Source organism: Stylophora pistillata, chromosome 9, assembly GCF_964205215.1.
Source record: "Stylophora pistillata chromosome 9, jaStyPist1.2, whole genome shotgun sequence".
In the NCBI taxonomy this organism is placed as follows: domain Eukaryota; kingdom Metazoa; phylum Cnidaria; class Anthozoa; order Scleractinia; family Pocilloporidae; genus Stylophora; species Stylophora pistillata.
In genome coordinates, this window is record NC_142527.1 from 840,172 (window position 1) to 860,200 (window position 20,029).

The 20,029-nt window shown below is 38.1% G+C and overlaps 5 protein-coding genes across 6 annotated transcripts in view; all 5 read right to left on the minus strand.

The window, feature by feature from the left end:
• Positions 1 to 22: 22 nt before the first annotated feature.
• On the minus strand, positions 23 to 7,125 carry LOC111342332 (uncharacterized). Its single transcript, XM_022949408.2, has 5 exons — positions 5,337 to 7,125; positions 2,824 to 2,983; positions 2,574 to 2,725; positions 1,742 to 2,119; positions 23 to 1,292 (listed from the first exon to the last, which is right to left on the minus strand). The coding sequence occupies exons 1-5, from the start codon at positions 5,392 to 5,394 to the stop codon at positions 1,009 to 1,011; spliced, it is 1,032 nt and encodes a 343-aa protein (XP_022805143.1). The 5' UTR covers positions 5,395 to 7,125; the 3' UTR covers positions 23 to 1,008.
• Positions 7,126 to 7,243: 118 nt separating this feature from the next.
• On the minus strand, positions 7,244 to 9,193 carry LOC111342328 (uncharacterized). Its single transcript, XM_022949399.2, has 2 exons — positions 8,429 to 9,193; positions 7,244 to 7,863 (listed from the first exon to the last, which is right to left on the minus strand). The coding sequence occupies exons 1-2, from the start codon at positions 8,463 to 8,465 to the stop codon at positions 7,361 to 7,363; spliced, it is 540 nt and encodes a 179-aa protein (XP_022805134.1). The 5' UTR covers positions 8,466 to 9,193; the 3' UTR covers positions 7,244 to 7,360.
• A 983-nt stretch (positions 9,194 to 10,176) lies between these two features.
• Positions 10,177 to 12,733, minus strand: LOC111342315 (thiol S-methyltransferase TMT1A). Its single transcript, XM_022949380.2, has 3 exons — positions 12,181 to 12,733; positions 10,676 to 10,709; positions 10,177 to 10,568 (listed from the first exon to the last, which is right to left on the minus strand). The coding sequence occupies exons 1-3, from the start codon at positions 12,700 to 12,702 to the stop codon at positions 10,303 to 10,305; spliced, it is 822 nt and encodes a 273-aa protein (XP_022805115.1). The 5' UTR covers positions 12,703 to 12,733; the 3' UTR covers positions 10,177 to 10,302.
• A 1,507-nt stretch (positions 12,734 to 14,240) lies between these two features.
• LOC111342335 (QRFP-like peptide receptor) lies at positions 14,241 to 16,026 on the minus strand. Its single transcript, XM_022949411.2, has one exon. It carries the CDS (start codon positions 15,791 to 15,793, stop codon positions 14,765 to 14,767), a length of 1,029 nt encoding a protein of 342 aa, XP_022805146.1. The 5' UTR covers positions 15,794 to 16,026; the 3' UTR covers positions 14,241 to 14,764.
• Positions 16,027 to 18,264: 2,238 nt separating this feature from the next.
• The window catches only part of LOC111342329 (uncharacterized), a 13,435-nt gene continuing 11,670 nt past the window's right edge, over positions 18,265 to 20,029 (minus strand). For both annotated transcript variants that reach the window (XM_022949401.2, XM_022949400.2), the window contains exons 16-17: positions 19,649 to 19,708; positions 18,265 to 19,299 (exon numbers count right to left, since the gene is read on the minus strand). In XM_022949401.2, coding sequence (XP_022805136.1) covers positions 19,248 to 19,299; positions 19,649 to 19,708 — 112 coding nt within the window. In that variant the 3' untranslated portion in view covers positions 18,265 to 19,247. The remainder of the gene's footprint in view (positions 19,300 to 19,648; positions 19,709 to 20,029) is intronic.

A 20,029-nucleotide genomic window follows, 5' to 3' on the forward strand; every position in this document is an offset into this window, starting at 1 on the left:
ATTCACACCGGAAAAGGAGATATTCGATGACACGATTTATTTGTTTTGAATATTTGTATAATGAGAAACTTCACAACCATTGTTTCAACAAATCGACGTTTCGTTTTGTTCCTGATTGGAAAATTAATTGAAAGGAAAATTTCTACTGGTTTTCGTGTTACCAGAAAATTGGCGTTGTGAAAGATAACCAAATTATTGTTTTATTACCTGAATTACTAGAAGAAACAAGAAATACGTTTTCCTTTGAATACTTTCTCGATATTTGCTTTCGGAAAAGCTTGTCATTTCTTTCTTAACACATATGCTAAAAACACTTTTGTTCATGTTTACTTTTTTTAGCAGCTGACCTTTGCCGTTTCTCAGCCCATAATTATCGGGCAGGTAAATCCGTACACTTTTCCGAAAATTATTAAAGCTGTATCAAGAAGAATTTATGAATATACCTTAAGAGGTTTACCCATGACATGTCTGAATCTTATCATTGGGGAAAACGTAAAGGAAGAATGCGTTGCTTGGCAACATTGCTCATCTTCGTGTACGCTGAGGAAGTTACTAGCCGACAAGAAATTAAAAAGTGAGCTCTTCTACTTCATAACAAGTCAGACTTCAATTAACACTTTTTCATCTAATGCCAAAAATACAATTAAACATCAGATGCATTATTTTTTTTTTTGGGACGTACACATATCGGAAGTGCCTACTGACACTTGAATCCACGTCAATTTTTTACCATCAGTTCTCATGCAAGATTTTTTCATATCACGTGGCAGTCCGTATAACCTCTCAAAACAGAGGGACAGAGTGCGAAAAAAAAAAACACAAAAACTTTTTGTGTCCTCCGAGGGTGGCGATATGAGCGTTAGTTTTTACAGCATTTGGCGCCTTTGACAATTTGCTTTCTCCTATTTACATCCAAATTGAACCATTTCGCAGAACACCAAGTCTCGGGATGGGAAAAGTCATTCTTCGACAAATTCTAATTTTAGAAAACACTCAGGAAACACTGATCTACAATTGCAGCCTTTCATAATATTTATAACCGTTCCGTTGGTGAAATTTCGCCCAGCAGCTGTCTCTAATTTCGTCATTTAGCTCGCAGACTCTTCCTGAACTCATTAATTCACGTCCTCCAGTCGGTAGATACTCGAAGTTAAACGACACACAATTACGATAGAGCAAACATTCACGCGCACATACAGTGATGTCATCAACAAGCAAGCTAGTAATCATGTGACCTATGAAAGCAGCGTCTGTGGCATGCTGAATGAAGGTTCCAGAAACAGGGCTGACATCTGAAATGAGAAAGTGATGAAGTTAATTTCCCTCCTGTCCAGTAGAACTCAACCTTTCTGGAACTCAATAAATTCAGGGTATGAGATCTTTTATAGACTTTCGGTTTACTTTTTCCCCAGAGAACCCCCCTGAAAACCATTTATAGCAATGGAAATGTGATTTTTATAATCAATTGTCATCATTAATCGGAGCTCGAGATTTCCTGTGATAAAATAATTGTAATAACAATCACAAGTGCAACTTTCGAAATGCAGGACACGTTTGAGACAGTTGGAAGATCAAAATCCAAGATAGCAATATTATTCGTCATATCTTGCTGACCCTGCGTGGAGTGATTATCCTATTGTCGTTCCCGCAGTAATCTCCTTGCCCCAGGAAATTCCTCCGTCAGAGGGACATTTCTACATCTTTACAACACTCATGAAGCGTATTCGTATATTATTCTCACCTCTAGGCGCGATGCACAGATGATCACAACTGTTAACAAGGCATTCCTGAAACTTCCATTGATTTGGCGATCTTATGGCGCAGATGTGCGTCATCGAGTTTGATACATTTTTTTGTGTCAAAGGTAAAGTGGAGAAGGAGCTCGCATTCACGAGAGCTACTACAATACACTGAGAAGATTTTCCACTATCCACACTCGACTTAATCGTGTAAAGGAACTGTTCCAGAAGGCGGAATGCACTTTTACTTGTCGCGTAATACAATTCCCCTTCATTCTTTTGGCAGTATTCTTTCATTTTATTTTCGGTTGAACTGTTACTTGCAGTCACAAGAAAACAGAAGTTATCCTGAGCCTTCCACGCCATATTACATCCGGCAACTGTGAAAAATAAGGCGAGTAAAATTTGATTGCGTATATTTATAACATATTTTAAAATTAACTTGCATTGAAAGGTACTTCTTTTGCCCATCACTGAGGCATACATTGAATTTAGTAGAACTGGTTCCACGCCGAACGTTTGCAAGTTTTCCACGGCAAGCTTGCGAAAAAAGTTGATCTGCTATTCATTTGAACCACCTCCTCGAAAACACTATTTACATGACACTGTATGTCTTAAAAATAATACTCTGTGGCTTTTCTTATCGGATTATCCAACGGGAACGTTTTACTATAAAGTTAAAAACACCCACATACTTTCGGACTTCTTGATGCAGTTCTTCAAGCCACAAGTTGCGTCGTTTTAACGTATGTGTGTGTGGTTATTTTTCTTTTCTTTGTTTGTTTGTTTTCAATACAGAAATGGAAAAAAGTAAACTTGTCACTGTTTCCTTACCTTGATGACTGTAGTCATAGAATTTGTAGACGTAATAAGTAGATTTCAGGCCTACTCCTCTCACGCATCTTTCAGCTGGTCCGTCACGACTGTACGTTTGATCAGCGGTTGCTCCAGACCAACATTGTCCATAATAGCGCAGTCCAAAATAACTGGATACAAAGAAAAAGAGATGTAAGATAATTATATCCAATGAACAAACTAATTTAGTGCAACGAGGATGAGAGCAACAGGAGATCTAAAATACAACCTGAAACTTCTATTGTATGCCAAGCTTGCGCACTGTTCAATTACAGCCTCGACATTATTCCAGTTTATTTCTGGACGAAAGTCCCTGAGAAGCAGCGGCATGGGACGAGGTGAAGCACCACTGTCCAGGTAGCATCCTACGGGCTCAAAAATTGGTACTCCTGGAACGAAGTGATACAAAAGAGAGATTAAGTCATGCTTAGTTGCAATCTGAACTCGGGTTAGACTTTATTCGATATTTACATTATGTTCTTTGTAGATGATTTACGCAAAAAGTGCATGATTCTCTTGGTAGAGGATGTCCCTTATAGAAGTAGGACTGGCATGTGCAAGAGCGTCGTGAAACTGGTCAAACTAAAGTAATTTGGCAACAGTCAACCAGAAGAAAGGAAATTATAACAAGGAGCCAATGAGAGGTCATGGGCAAGAAACCAGCAAGTTGCTTAAAGCGAGGGAAAACGTGTTGGTGCCCAAATTGTGATTGATTTTAACTTTGCATTTGATTGGTTGAGAGAGGGGCGTGAATTTTATGGACTAATCATAGACTGAGGAGAAACAAAACCAGTGTAATTCTGGACAACTTTCGACACTTGATTGAATATCACTCCTTATTATATGGCTGTCTCACAAGGACTGGGAACTACTGAATTCACGAATTTGATTGGCTGAAATCAATATTGAAAGCGGTCTAGACTTTCCCATCTAGACCGGCATCTAGACCGGTCTAGAATAAAAAGGTACAAAGAATATAAAAAATTGGCATATAAGACACAGCCATATAATAAACATCTTATTAACCGAGCTAGGTCGGTCTATATGAGAGAATCTTGACCTCGGTCGCTGGTGCAGACCTCACTGCGTTCGGTCTGTACTGGCAACCTCGGTCAAGATTCTCCCATACAGACCTCCCGCTCGGTTAATAAGAACTAAATAATACAAATAAGTAAGTGCTAACGACACCGGTGAATAGTGCTTTTGGGTTGGAGTTAGCCCTATTGGCTAACTCGCAAGTGTTAAAAAAGTACTGTTAGAGTGTTTTTAAATATTCGGTATACTGTCAGAAACAAATTACTTTTTTGGCTAAGGGTGATTTTATAATAATTATTTAACTCAGTGTCGATAAAAATGGTGGATAACTTCCAAGCTGCAAAGCGGTCAAATTTCCACCAAAATGCAATTCCTCTTCGTAATAAATAAATAAATAAATAAATAAATGATTTAACAATGGACATCCACTGGGTGGCTATTCTTGTCCACTGTTCCAGATCGAATTGGAATTTGGAATGTTGGTTTTTGCGGAGGGAGGAAAACCGGAGGACCCGGAGAAAAACCCTCGGAGCAAGGACGAGAACCAACAACAAACTCAACCCACATGAGACGCCAGGTCCGGGAATCGAACCCGGGCCACAGTGGTGGGAGGCGGGTGCTCTCACCACTGCGCCATCCCTGCTCCCCTGCTAAATATAACATCACCGGAGAAAAGACGCTAAGCCATCAATGTTAATCAAACAATTTTAAAATCAATTCGGCCACCAATTTAATCGATCTATCTGAAAACAAACCAACAACAAGATCAAACCAACCAAGATATATATTAATCATTTGGCAACCAAATAAAAAAAAATCCCTGAGCCAGTTCGTGGGTCAAATCAAAATATCTGCATGTTTTGTTTCCCTTGTTGGATGAAGCTTTGGTCCGGTGCAGTTCCAAACGAAAATAATTCACGGTTCATTTTAAACCGTTGGGTTAGCGAAAATAAACTAACCGGCATCTTTTAATTTAACATTTCAGGGATCAAAAAAAATAAAATATCTTTTGAATGTTTGCTTTACTGCGTTTTTTGTTCCCTCAAATCGTCTGAAAACCAATTCTTTACACAACTTCGACCTTAAATATTTGTACTGCGCTTGAAGAACCTAAGTCAAGATCAAGTTTCCACAAAATGTCCCGAAAAGTTGGCTGTCATTTACATGCAAACGAAAATAAGAAGACGCAAGTCTCGGCTAGACATTAACAAACACTGAAGGAAAAGAGAATAGATTTAATAAATTGAAGAAGTCTTAATCGCGCGGTGACAACCCGAAACAGATACTAAAGGGTTTGACTAACTGCAAATTCTTCAATCATTTTACCTGCAAAGCAGAATAGATTGTAAACGGTAAATGACTTCAAATATGTAGTAATCATAAAAAGTAAAATCCATCTTACAGAATTAAGAAAGGTATTGCATTTTTTTATTTGATAATGAACTAGTATAGAGCGAAATAAACAAACAGAAACCAGTTTTTTAATATTTGGATGCCATCGATCTGAACCCACTTGTGTTTTTAAACTTATGCCGGTAACGAGTGACGGAACAGTAAGTTTTTCAACACGATCGTTCGATTTTCTAGAATATATTCGACACCGGGAAAAGAAAAGAAACATTGCATCTAGCAATTAGTTATCAAAGAAATAGAAGTTAAAATTGAGTAGGATTACATATTATTACGTCGGAAAAAAGCTGTACTTACCTTGAAGCAAAGAAAACGCTTCTGAAAAAATAAAAATCCCCAATACCGAAAGAAACATTCCGGGAAGATTTTCGCAGAGGGAAGACCATCAAAAAAACGCTCTCGTCGATCAAAAGGCAAGGAAACTTCCTTCAAAACAATCTAATGCGTTCAGATTTACTCTGAAAAAATTAAACGTCAGATATTCGTCTCTTGTCAATTAATAGCAATCATGAAACATACGTATATCGGAAGCAACTAAAATTTAGCTACATTCTAAATACGCCCATAAACCAAATTATTGTTTCAAATATGAATTACACCGCTTATATTTATTGTTTTTTCAAAAGGATTCACAGCTAATCTGATCCTTCCTACAATAGAGATTCTAATCTAAAATTTATTACAAAACAAAAATCTTTGAAAAGATATTTTTTTCGCTCTCAAATTTGATTGTTATCTCCATATGCAGCTTTCTCATAATTTTTTCCTCCGCCAAATTTGCCTCGCTTCCTGTTAATCTATTTTTCCCGGCAACGCACCTGTCATTTTTTTCCTCTGCACTGTTTGTACTTTGTTTTCAATCAAAGTTAAAAGGCTGATCAAGGGCTGTTCTCATTGGAAGATATTGGATCTTAAAAGCATTTCTGCAATTTTGGTGTCCAATGTTTGCAGACAGCCTGAATATTAAGCCTGCAAAATCCCGGAATGGCTAATGAAGGCATCAATAGAAATGTATTTTACTACCAATTCTGTGGAGTCATGTTGGGAATTGTCACGTTGTAATCAAACGATCGATTATGAGAGAAAAGAGGTTCATGCTTGGGTTGCTGATTGAGACATCTGATAGTCACACGGTATAAGTGACTGTTTCAGAAGAGGCCTAAGACCTATAAACAGTTTTCAAGGTAAAGAACGGACCGATTTGTTTCACAAAACAGAATATGTTTACTGCCGCTGTTGTATGACACTTCTCCCTTGTACTAGAGAATGCAGTGCCTGTTTCCTCAGTTACCTCTAGGTAACCAAAGGAATAGCTTGTGGGCCATCAGTGTGAGCTCACATACCATTAAGATATATTTGGCTTGGACTACAGGAAAAGGATAAAGGACCTACACCTTTAAAACTAACCACTGAATGTTTACCTTGATAGTTACCTGAAATCCTCACTTATCCAGCTCTGTATTCAGGTAACACTTCTATTAAGAAAGATGTCACATGATCTCTTCCAATCAGCCCAAAGTTCATTGAAAAGGTATCAATGATTGACTATTTTTTCCTTATATAAGCTTTTTCTCTTATATCTGTGGTATATCATTTCTTGCACACCAAGGAAATAGTCATATAGAGGAAACATTAATTGCAATGTAAAATCAGGCAAACAAAGATTTGTCAATCAATGAGGGGTTGTTATCAACACCCAGCTAGTATCTGGAAGGAATGGCAAAAAAAAAATTAAAAAAAAAAAAAAATAGTTCTTCACTAGATCTGTGTTTAATTTTGGCCAGTGACTAGGTTGTGTCATTAATTGTATTCTGTGACCTTCAGTTCAGATATAAGGTTTCTCAAAGGATGTTTCTCTTGATATTTTATCTTGTCAAAAATTTTTGTTTTTCTAAGACATCATAGATGTTGATCACCTTAGATATGTATCTCTGTTTGTGACACCGGTCCAGGAAACACCACACAGTTGTAAGCTCTGCATTAACATCACTGTGAACTGATAGACCCCAAGTCAAATTGGGAATAACTACCCTTTGAAACAGGTGGTACACATCATGTGTAACATTACACATGACTTGTCCTGGAGTACTACTTGGTGACTGCTGCCCAAAAAGAATCTGCAAGGTAATCCAATTTTTCAGGCTACTTCTTTTGTTAAATTTCTTAAACAGTAGCTCACCAGCACTTATTTCTTTTAGCAAAAATTCCTCTTTTAATTCTCACTTTATTGAATCAAGACATTTAGCCACAGTAAATATGATTACTTAGTTGTGTCAGTATTATGGCAATTAAACTGGAATGCCATTTATTATACCCAGAATTCAAGAGTTTTCTTCCCAAAATTCAGTAACAACTGGAGATAAATCCCTTGACCTGGACTTCTGTTGCTCTGGCGTCAGATATTTGAAGCCTTTTATTTCACCCAGGCATTTCTCTGAACCACAGTTGCACTGGAAATGTTCGGCCATGTCATATTCTGTTACATTATAGTCAAAGGTGATTCCTTGGCCTTTCTTGATGTTACGGGTGGCCACCATATGCCAGGACACTTTATGATTGTCAGGTAGGGTTGGAAATGACACTCTGCGCTTTTCAAAGATAAATTTTGCATTACTATCACAGGAATGATTGACATACTTCATAACCCCTTCAGGAGTCACATGCTTATTTTTCTCAACTTGCACGGTGTGAGAATCTGGAGAATTTTTCACCGCACCCCAGAGATCAGTTAAAAAAGATCCTGCTGTGATATCCTCTAGTGCTTGACAAGACAGGAAGTTAGCCTTGATCTCAATGACTGCCAACTTGTCAGAGTGCATCTCCCCTATTGATGAGGAAGGAAATTATGCCAAAAGAAAATTAAATGTATGTGGTAGGAGTCGCCTGCATTCAAAGGTCAAAGTTTGAGGATAATGTGTCAAATAATATAAATTTACCACTGTAGATGGTTTCTAAAACAGATGATGAAGGGCTAATTAACCTACGAAATGTCAGCTTTGTAGAAACTCTGCAATATCGCCAATTTACATTAACAATTATCTCGTGATTTACTTCATGGCAAGGCTTTCTCTGATAACAGTTGTTGAGCAAAAAGAAAGGTTAAGTTTATGAGAGTAGAGTTATAGGCTTGCCGAAAAGGACCGGAGAAGATCTAACGCCAACGTTGCCACTGATCAGGAAACTACTTTAGTTCTTAAGAATACTTCATCAAGTCATAAATCTGAAAAGATTTCCATACGATCGTATACTCAAGAAACTTTGAAAACTAGGTAATTTAATACCTAACAAACAGGAGAACAAGTTGTAAGTTACAGTGAACTATTTGAAAGGAGCAGGTGTACACAGTGTAAAGCGACACGTGCTAGTTCGTACGGTATAAATGTACTCACCAATTTGCAGAGATCGAGTCGTTGTTCTCGCGACCATTCACTCTTCAGAAGGGTCTCGTAGGCCTCTGTGAAGCTCTAATGTCGAGCAATTTTCGTAGGATCAAACCGTACCGCGGCGCTCGCATGGCCTATATTATTATCATCAATATCCGCGATTCCTGGGGAGAGTGTAGGCGAGGACTTCCATAAAGAAAATTTGGAAAGGTTTTAAGAACTAAAGGACCGAGGATTCTAGTCCGGATAAACCCATCCTAAATCCCTGAAGTAAATACCACAATATCATTGTTTTCCACTTGAAAAAAGTTTCTGGCCAAAGGGCCTAATTGTGCAAAATAATTAATTGGGCATACACAGATTTATTATCCAACTGTTCTTTGTAGAGTACAAGTAACCTGCACAACAAGCACAAACATCATGTGATATTTGTATTCCAGAAATATCCGCAAAATTCACCCACACTGAAATCTTGATATCTTGTAAAATGTGTAGATTAACCTCTCCCAATTGAGCTAACCGCCACCTGGTTAGCTCAATTGGGAGAGCGCCGGACTGCTGTGCGGGAGGTCGAGAGTTCAATACCAGCCGGACCAACACTCAGGGTCTTAAAATTAACTGAGAAGAATATGCTTCCTTTCTTTAACATCAAGAAATGGTTAGATATTCTAGTCTTCTCGGATAGGGACGAATAAATGGAGGTCCCGTCTCCTGCAGGGTTGGGGTAGGAGACGTTAATTTCCCACGCACGAGATTACTGTGTGATGTATGTCCTCCCTGGGGTGGGTTGGGTGGGTAGTTACAGGGCCGTTCTGAAAACCACTTTTGTGAGAACGCACCCTGTCTAAAGATTATTATCTATCTATCTATTAGATTAATAATAATTAGATTAATAATAATAATAATTAAGTAGATGTCAGTACAACTTATGAAGTTAAAAGGTCTAATAAAGTACAAGTACAGGATAATTTGGCATGATGGATAATAGATCTCTTATTAGACGTCTTGCTGAGTAGTGTCGCTGCATATTTTTACACAGTGATACTACACAACAAAACATGTAGTAAGATATATTAATTACTCAACATACAAATTTTTATTTAAACATTTATTTGATTTAATCAAGACACTTAGCCACAATAAATAAAGTTGGTTGTATTTTAATTAAGTGACTAATTATTTTTCAGAGGGCATAAAATGGCCGCACACCGATTCCCTATTGATGAGGAATTTTGATGTAATAAATCCCTTAAGACTCCTTCACTCAGTAACTGGGTTGCCTGAATGTTGTAAGCCCAGTGGTTTTCTTGCCATGCTTCCAAGCCACTGCATAATTGCAGTGGTATTGAGATAAGTATAGAAATCAATGGAAATGGAAATGACTTGTTCATGTCACAATGTTAATTACTTGAATAATATTTCAAGTAAAATTCAATGCTTATTTCTCTCCTGAAATTAATGTAGGTAGTATATTTGAGTGAGTGTTTGTACATTAACTGGTCAATTAAGGCATAAGTTGGAGTTTTTTATTGTTTTTATATTACCCCTCTCCTGTGGAAACTGCATCAGACGGTCTACCTATATTAAGCAGTCACCCTGCCATTCCCCATAAGTGACCACTTAACACAGGTTTGACAGCAGCTGAATAAATGGGAGGGTCATAAGAATAATGAAAATTAATAAAAAGACACTCTAATACTTCAATTTCATGTCATGAAAGAGAGTGGATTACACAGACGAGACCTTGAGAATCCAATGTTAAATTCAAACATTCTTTATTTTCTTCCTTCCCTGTTGTACTCCTTCCTTGCTGTTTCCTCCCTTTCCTTTCAGAAGAAGACTTTCTGTCACACCTTTTTTTTCTCTTCAGAGAATTGGCCTTATTCTGCAAGGCCAACTAACCATATATTCACAAAATACAAGATGACTCTTGCTCGCCATATTATTGAATATGTATTGTTTGGAGCAGAAAACATTTCGTGCGAACAATTTGCAAAGATCTTTTCATACTGTACCCATTTGAAGCCACCATTCTGTATGTCAGACAGAGTGTTTTGATTACAGCAGCATCCATTGAACAGTGAAGGCCAAATGTGAAATTTGGTGACAAGATGTTGAAGAAAGTATTGGAATGTCCATGGCTTAGCTATCACAAAATTGAGAAGTAAAAAAAAAAAATGGTGTAATGCAAAGAGATAATTCAAAGGTTTAAATAATCAACCTCAAAACTACAACTGAGGTCTTTACACTAACCTGCAATGTGCTCAAGAAAATAAATCCTGCCTCCCTGAAAAATACACAGAAATGCATTAGTAAAATATTGCATTATTCATTTGTGACCATTAGGTGAAAAACCTAAACAAACTTATTGAAAATTTAAATAAATAACCAAAGCAAAACAAAACAGACTGATATGTTTTCATAGCAACTGACATTTGTATGATGTACATAAAACAACTGAACCCACAGAACCAGTTCCAGTTTATATACAATGTCCTTTTAATAAATTTCCTCTGTGGCATATCAGAGATGCACCTCAAAAATAGGGCCTTGATAGCCCACTTATTTTTATTCTCTGAAGGTTAGGGCATTCAGTTTGTGGACTCAGTTTCCAGCATATTTTATTGCATTGGCAATCCTTGATCACCATGCCATGGTAGGCACCTACATAGTACATACATACATATATACATATGTTAGTTGACCACTCCCCTTGGGGGATTTTCAGGGCCAATTCCCACTTATCCCACCCCAGGGGAGGACATCCACTACACAGTAATCTCGTGCATGGGAAGTTAACGTCTCCTACCCCTAACCCTGCAGGAGACGGGGCCTACGGTTTATTCATTCTTATCTGAGAAGACTAGAATATCTATCCATTTTTTGATTATAGAAAGGTAGCAAATTCTCCTCAGTTATTTAAAGACCATGAGTATTGGTCTGACCAGGGCTCGAACCCTCTACCGCCCGCACAACACAATCCGGCGCTCTAACCAATCAAGCTAACCAGGAGGCGGCACCTCTAAAACACTCATTGCCGGAGACTGAGCCAATGAGATACTTTCTAGCAAAAATTTGTCATAAGGTGTTGATCTAGCCGTCATTGCTCCCTCCTTATAAGGTAAACCCTTAGATGCAGGTCTCTGTGGCGATTGACACACCCCCAACCATGTCAGGTATGCAGGCTGAAAAAGATCTCAGGCACATCAAACTTTACCATGAGAGGTAGACTCAAGCTAAATTCACAGAATAAGCAGGGTGGCCAAACATTGAGAGCATCAGCCTCATAATGGGTAGGTTCAGGTTCAAGTTACTCACTGGCCATCCAGATTTGTTTCTTGGTATTTCTAAGTTCAGCTGCTTGACCAGGCTCCAGGATTGTAAAGAGCCTACTGGTTTTCCTTTAGTCACATTGGTTTTTTTTACATGTTGCGTTGAGTTTGAATTATTGGGAAAGGGATATTTAACAAGAGCCATGGTTTTAGCAGCATCTTTTTTACCACTGTGAACAGTTACCCATTTTACATAAAAATGTGGGCAAATATTTATATGAACAATCCAGATATCCATAATAGTCTTTCACTCCATTGAAAGAAAAAAACATATATAATTCTAACCGGTTGACCTTTCCATCGCCATCCACCTCTCTCCCTAACCCCCCCAACCCCCCCAACCCCCCTACATATCCATACTATATACAACAAACACAACTGACAACACACAGACTCATAGCTATATATAACAACACACGGACTCACAGGCATCAAAACTCTCTTCACTTCCTCAATGGTTTTCCTGGTCTCAAGATCAGAGAGGTTGCACAACAGCTTCGTACACACTACTGCGGCGACAGAATTGTCCTCTACACCGATTTCTCCGTTACAACTCATGTCGTCCGCCGAAGCAGCCACAAATTTCTTGAGGTGAATTCTTCTGCCAGCTTTCTCCAAGTTTCTCTTAAGAGATTCTTCGACGTGTGGGTTTGAATCGACAGCGATAAGTGAGGTACCTTGGGGATAATAATCAAAGTTTGACCCTGGACCGATTCCTATTTCCAAAACATCGCCTTCCGTTGACTTCAGTTGTTGCTCCAGGTTAGAGAAAAGCTTTCGTTTCAGGGGATCAAAAACTCTTCTGGTTAAATTTGCCCATTCGTATTGCCTTTGAGCAAAATTTTTTTTGTACCAACTCGTTGATGTCACAATCTTTATCCCTGTAGCTAAAATGGCGGCAAGGAAGAAGATTACAAAGATAACGTTCCAGATCCCTATAGTCGCCATTTTACATCCAAGGTCACTCACTTTTCCATGCACCCAGCCTTTCGCTCCCCTCCCCCACCCCTCCTTCTCCCCCTCCCCTCCCCCTACCTTCTCTGCTCGGGAACGCCTCACAGAGGATGAACGCAGAGATACGAAAGAGCATGAACCAAAGATACAAGCAGTTAAGAAAGGGTAAAAAATCAGGCAACCCGGAAGATTGGAAAGTGTACAAAGATCTGAGAAACACAGTAAGTTGTATAGGATATCTATACAAAAGAAGACTAACAATTGAGATTTTCAAGATAAACAGTGGTATGAATGACAGATTAACACCCTTCGTCAATTTTACCGAATCAAGGCGCAAAGGCCCACTCCTTGAATTTATAAGAACAAAAACAGATCTAGGGAGGAACAGTCTATATTTTAGGGGCCCGATAATTTGGAACTCAATAGACAGAACTTCTAGATGAATAGAAAAAGTTCAGGAATTTGAAATAGCACTGATACGTAACAAAAACCAGTTGCGGAAAGTTACCTTCATTCGCGCAACTGTTACAAATTCATTTGAATACATCAACAAAGTTGAAATGATAAATTGGCCACCGTTACGATTATAAAATCGTAACGGTGGCCAATTTACCATTTCAACTTTGTTGATATATTCAAATTATTTCGTTACCCCCACCGACGCAGCCCCAAACAGTTTCTTTAGAAACTATCAGCCTTTGTTACAAATTCAAACAAGGACTTAGACAACTTTATATATTGAGTTTGAAATAGTTAATAGTATATGGTAGAATTTTATGCTGTTACTTAGGATATGTGATTTTATCTTAAGAAATAAAGATGTTTTTTTTTTTTTTTTAAATTGTATATAGTAGAATTTAATAGTGTACAGTATTCTTTTGTATATGTATTTTAATTAATAGCAGGTCCACCTCAGCTGTTTAGCTGCCACCACTGACCTGCTCTAACAAATAAAGCTTATCTTACCGTACCTTACCTTACCCGTTACCTGCGCCTGCTAGGCCGTATCTGGACGGAAATTAACTTGAACGCATTTGGCGAAAATACTACCGCACAGAAGTCCAACAAAAGGATCTTTATATATTGATCTATTGTTAGTTGACTGAGTAGGTAGATTGGTTTCGCTGAATGTGAATAGGTATGCCTGAGCAGTCTTCTGTCTGAGGTATGGAGTGACCATGTGCACCACAGCCTCTATGCGGGAGTAAGGGGAGGTGCCTTTCTCACCTCGCACTATTTTAACCCCTTGTATGGGGGTATATGGAATTTATAAAAAAAAAGGAAACTGAAGAACTACAAGCGCCCTGATTGGTCGAACAGAAACCCATCATTTATTTCACCTTTAAACCCATGGAAAATTTAGATTTTATTTTATAAATGCAATAGACCCTACTTTCTAAATTGTCACCGGCATGAATAATCCACTAGGGATGTTGGGAGGACACGAGTGGAATATTACGCCGTCAAACCGAGAGAAAGTGCGGTCTGTTGCTTAAAATACGATAGAAGACAGACAATTGAGACAGCATGGCAGTAGTATGAATTCAGGAATCTTTTATTTACGACAGTTAGTTCATCACTGCGTTGGCAACAGTGTTCAGTCAAACCGCCGCCACAAAGTTTCGAACCTCAACTTCTCTTTTTTACTAAAGTTCTTGTTGTAGTATTGTGCCTTAAGCTTCGGCGTTTTTATATTTACCAATTATTCGCCGAAGGCGAGGTGAATATCGTCGAATAATCCCCAAGACGAAGTCGAGGGGATTATTCGACAATATTCACCGAACCTGAGGCGAATAATTGTTTTAGTATAATTTCATAGCTGAACAACAGAGAAATTTCTAAAATCATAACATTTTAGTAACATTTATTAACATTTTATCTTAACATTTTATATAAACCGCGTGGAGTGGTTTATAGAGCGTCATATAAGGAACCACTCGACCAATCAGATGGCTGGAAACTCTTTGCTCAGCTCTGAAATTATACTAAATTGTTTTATTTCAAAGGAATTTGCAAAATCATTGTCGGCATTTAACGAGTCATCAAGGCTTCCTAGTTAAAGGACATCGTTCCCAGAATTCATAATATAACGGCTCCGTCTCTCATCACAGAGATACCTTATGCCTGTTCTGTAGTTTGAACTTTGAAAGGCGTAAACCACTGGATTTAGAGAACAGCTGCAGTACACTATGAAGTAAGACACTTTGTAGAACAAACTGCGCGATGAAACTTTCATGGCTGAGACCAAAGCGAACGGCAAAAAACACACTATAAATAAAATGGTAATCGTTATCAAAAGTTTGACAATCTTTTTCTTCCTCTGAATGTCCTTTTGTTTGACGTTTTCGCATTGATTTGAGCTGGATGAGAAAATACTACCGCACAAGATTCCTTTAACTATGCGAAAATAACACACGAACATTACAACCCACGAAAGAAGAGTGAGTCCTGCCAAAAATCCCCAGTAAGCCTTCGACACGGGCGCTTTCCAGTCCATGTGGCAGCTCTCTACTTCGTCGACGTATTTCTGTTCGACAAAAAGTGGCAAAACAAAGGCGATTGAGAACAACCAGATTAAACTAACAGCTAAGTGAAGTTGTTTCTTTCGTAATCGAAGTTTAGCATCCATTGGCCGAAGCAGAGCGTTGTGTCTCGCGATTGAAATTAGTGTCAAACTTAGGCCAGAAACTAGTAAAGTTACACCAGCAATTTGATGCATGGTGACAAACTTACAAAGAAAGCTTCCAAAGGAATTTCCCGGATGATGGTCCACTACAAATTGCATCAGCACTCCAGGAAAACAAAACAGAAGAGTTATGGCATCGGCAACGGCGATGTTTGCAAGGATGAAGTTTGTTGTTGTATGCATCGAACGAGTTCGTTTTACCACGACGATGAAGAGAATGTTTCCTGGTAAGCCAGTCAGAACCACAATGGCGTATAGAACGACAAGTATACAGACTTCTGGATAGTTTGTTTCCATGAAAATACTTGTTGCTTCGCTTGCCAATGTTTGAGGGACCTTGAGGCGGTTCTTCAGTTTGATGATTCGGCTGTATTTTGAAAAATTAATAATAAGTTTCATTATAGATATAGTTGGCTTGCATTTATCGTACGTGACTAACAAAAGAATCTGGACAAAAGAAACTTCTTCATTTAAGTTATTGCAATGTTCTTGACATAATAGAAGCACGAATTTGCTCCATAAACAAACAGTTCGTCAAATTATGAGTGGCTAAGATGATAACAGGCTATTGCGAACTTTTGACATTTAAAGCTTGATTCTCAGTACTTCCTTCCTTGATATAGACGAAGACAAAACAGTACGCAATAACTAAAGTCAGACGTAAGCAAACTGAATGGAGGTCACGGACACAAAAGGAAATCATTTCGCCAATCGTGAACACAGGCAGTTTTTTTTGCAGTAAATGATGAATTTGACGCAAAACTGATTACAACTTTGAGAAATTCAGCAGTTATCACTATATGAGCGAAAGAAAACGAAATCTGTAGAGAGAAAAGTTGCTGGTAATTACCATATTCATTTAGTTCCTTTTTATAAACAAAACGTTTCCTTGGGGAAATGAAAAATTTTCTTTTATTTCAAAGCCGTTTCAACGTAACACCGCTTGTCATGGAGTCATGGCACGGGAACAATTGAGTTTATTTTAAATTCTTAGCAGCGCTGAATAGAAAAAGTTGTCTTTCTACTCTGCATGGAGTCATTGGCACGGGAACAATTGAGTTTATTTTAAATTCTTAGCAGCACTGAATAGAAAAAGTTGTCTTTCTACTCTGCAATAGTTAATGTAACTTTAATTAATTAAAAACTCCTTCACTGAAATGTTATTACAACCTCGTGGAAGTCTCGCATGTATGTCATTTTCCCTCTTCACCAACGAAATTTCAGCGAATTAAAACAAGCTCTTATAGTAAAGACACCTGCGAAACAACCTTTTCAAGGTACTAACTCGTTATGTCTCATTTTTTTTTCTTTAAATTACTTTCACTTCCCTGAAAACCTACCACACTGCACTGTCGATCGATATCAAAATTCAATTAAAATTCGTTCGCCGATTTGCCGAAATGTTTTATCATCGAGAGGAAGTTACTTGTGCAAACACATAATTGCTAGAAGCCATTAAAAAAAAAAGAAATGATTTAACACTTAAAATGGTTTTGCAATAAATTGAAGACCACGTCGTATTCAAATTCATTACCTTTTCACCTGGTCTAATTAAAACATTTGAGGGGTAGAGGGGGAGGGGATGATAAATGATCGCTAGCTTGCTCGCCCTGCTTTTTTCGCTCATGATAGATAGATACATAGATGGGTGACTTTAATTATCCGCGGTAAATCCTTCAGCACAATCAAAGGGTATAAAATGTCTAATTCTGCCTAGCTAAACGAACTAATAATTAATACAGTATTATAAGAAAAAATATATCATTACAACTTCTTTTTCAGGATGCCGTTTCTCATTCAAAGCTATTATGACGCACTTTAGTTGTATATTCGCTTAAAGAAACTGTTGATCAGAGGAAGGTTGTTCTACAACAGAGCACCTCTATAGGAAAAGTTTCTCTTCAAATAGCCAGTGCAGGGTTGTGGAACCATCAATTTATTTTCAGAATTCCTCAGTCGTTACGAAGTAATATCATTTCGGGACACAAATCGCTTTGTAGATATTGGTACGTGCTTTGGACCAAGCTACTTCTGCGTCTAATGGAACAAACACCTGTTTCCTTGAAATTTCATCTCAGAGCAAACATCCATCCCTCTGAATCTTAAAAACACTTTGCATACTCACCTTACAATTGGTATAACTTGCTTCCTTTGATAAGATGTAACGATAAACATTCGCACGTAATTTCTTTCTGCAGTCCAAATATTCTTTCATTTATAGATCACATCCTCAAGAGGGACAGCAGATTATTTTCATTTGGGTTTGGCAAAATAAAATTTCAATCCGCAATCAGTATCAAAATCTGTCATTCAATGGGGGAGGGGGAGGGGGAAGGAGGAGGGGAGGGGGAAGGGGAGGGGGAAGGGGGAAGGGGAGGGGGAAGGGGAGGGAGAGAGGGAAGGGGGAGGGGGAAGGGGAGGGAGAGGGGGAAGGGGGAGGGGGAGGGGAGGGGGAAGGGGGAGGGGGAAGGGGGAGGGGGAGGGGGAAGGGGGAGGGGGAGGGGAGAGGGGGAGAGGAATGGGGGAGGGGGAGCAGAGAGGGGGAAGGAGGAGGGGGGAGGGGAGTAAGATCTCGCATCCGGGTAGCGTGGACGTGAACCAGGTACTTTACTCTAAAAATGCCCCACTCCACTCAGAAATATTACTTAATACTGATGAAATGCAAGGTAAATCGGACAAAATGCTGACAGGAAGCCCATGGTGGTCTAACGTCTCATCCAGGAGGGAATAGCAACACTTGTTAATAACTCCCACGGATGCCGGGATATGTTCAGGGGATATATTCAGGGAATATTGGCATTCGACCCGACAGCAGCCTTCCAACCCACCTTAACGCTACGCTAAACACTAAAACTTCTAAACAACGCACAGAATTTACAGCTGCATTTATTTTGCTATTCGTTTACCTACACGAAGATTCATTATCTTTACATTAAAAACTACCTAATTTTCTGTAAAATACCATGTGATAAATAAAAGATGCCGGCCCTCTACCCCAACCCCCTACCTCCTCCATCTTTGTTCCGGTTTGTAACATAATATGCAGGTCATACCTAAAATTTGGCTTGTTAACGAGTTCTTTAAGAAAAAAATACCTGCTTTTTAAAATATGGTTTTCCGAATAGGAAAATGTTTTCTTTACATTCCTTAAAAAGAAAGGGAAGAAAAGTTGCTTGAAAATGTTTGTCACAGGATAATTTTGCGTATGCCCCTCTGTCAGTATAGCAGGTAAAATTGTTACTTTCTTTGTAAATTACATTTATTTGTCAATTCGAAAAATATAATTTAGCCCTTCATATGTTGACAAGTACCCTTTGCCTATAAATTGGAAAAATATCTGTACAGTGTGAAATATCTCTTAATGACCTATTACTTGTTCTGAAATGGTTATTTTGAATTACAGATATATACAGTATCCACCAAACAGAAGAAGCACATAACACACCCACCCACCCCACCCCCTGAATACTCTACAGCACTTTGAGAAAAACAACATCTGGAATCAACGTTAATTTCAAACACAGCTAATATTGCAAGCTTTTCTCTAAAAATAATGATCTCTTAACTATATAAACATCTATTTTCTACTGACAATTGCCTAATAATTAGTTTTATATGAGAGGATGTTCATGAATTAAACTGCAATTCCACTAAAAGTTGACTTAAAGAGTTTTGTTTAAGAGATACATATTTTTTGCAGTCATATCTTAAATTCTCTATCACTCTTCTATTTTGTCCTCCTTTTCAGAATTATTTAATTCTATTTTCTTGGAGGTTTGGATTTTGATGAATAAATAAACAAAACATATAAAAAAAAAACTCTGTTTCATGTCTGAGATAAAGCACTACCAAACTATGAACCAGACAGCAGCCTCAAAAGAGCATCTCTTGTTCCTATAACAGCACTGAAACACAGGAATATAAATAACTATCAATAGAAGAAATGTCAAGCCAAATACTAGTGATGATCACCTCAATATTAGTGATGACAACAATACTAAATAAATGATAATTAGCAGATGAGTTGCTTGAAAATTAACTATATAAAGCTCTTGGATGCAGTCTCTTTAAACACCACATTACTTATTAATATTATTAATATTAGTGATGACAACAATACTAAATAAATGATAATTAGCAGATGAGTTGCTTGAAAATTAACTATATAAAGCTCTTGGATGCAGTCTCTTTAAACACCACATTACTTATTTCAAGAGTGTCTGACATCAAAGTGAATATGCAAATGTACCTTACCCAACTAATCCAAGAAATATGATTAATATGTCAATAAACCATTCCCCTTTGGTGAGATGCCTAGAGAAGAATGAGAATTAAGAACTGTATTTATTAAGGAATAAAGGCTGATAGTTTCGAAAGAAACTGTTTGGGGCTGCGTCGGTGGGAGTAATGAAATAATTTGGATATATCAACAAAGTTGAAATGGTAAATTGGCCACCGTAATGATTACAAAAGCTGACGTTTCGAGCGTTAGCCCTTCGTCGATTCGCTCCGACGAAGGGCTAACGCTCGAAACGTCAGCTTTTGTAATCATTACGGTGGCCAATTTACCATTTCAACTTTGTTGATATATCCAAATTATTATGTATTTATTAAGGATGTGTAATAAGAAAATGA

What these genes read in the sequence shown, in the direction of transcription:
- LOC111342335 (XM_022949411.2), bottom strand. Translation starts at nt 15,793, where the DNA reads ATGAAACTTATTATTAATTTTTCAAAATACAGCCGAATCATCAAACTG.
- LOC111342315 (XM_022949380.2), bottom strand. Translation starts at nt 12,702, where the DNA reads ATGGCGACTATAGGGATCTGGAACGTTATCTTTGTAATCTTCTTCCTT. An exon ending in TGAAGAGAGTTTTGATGCCT is followed by an intron (nt 10,710 to 12,180) that starts GTGAGTCCGTGT and finishes TGTATTTTTCAG; the next exon opens with GGAGGCAGGATTTATTTTCT. An exon ending in TTTTCTTGAGCACATTGCAG is followed by an intron (nt 10,569 to 10,675) that starts GTTAGTGTAAAG and finishes ATTTTGTGATAG; the next exon opens with CTAAGCCATGGACATTCCAA.
- LOC111342332 (XM_022949408.2), bottom strand. Translation starts at nt 5,394, where the DNA reads ATGTTTCTTTCGGTATTGGGGATTTTTATTTTTTCAGAAGCGTTTTCT. An exon ending in AGCGTTTTCTTTGCTTCAAG is followed by an intron (nt 2,984 to 5,336) that starts GTAAGTACAGCT and finishes ACTTCGTTCCAG; the next exon opens with GAGTACCAATTTTTGAGCCC. An exon ending in CTATGACTACAGTCATCAAG is followed by an intron (nt 2,120 to 2,573) that starts GTAAGGAAACAG and finishes TATTTTTCACAG; the next exon opens with TTGCCGGATGTAATATGGCG.
- LOC111342328 (XM_022949399.2), bottom strand. Translation starts at nt 8,465, where the DNA reads ATGGTCGCGAGAACAACGACTCGATCTCTGCAAATTG. An exon ending in GACTCGATCTCTGCAAATTG is followed by an intron (nt 7,864 to 8,428) that starts GTGAGTACATTT and finishes CCTCATCAATAG; the next exon opens with GGGAGATGCACTCTGACAAG.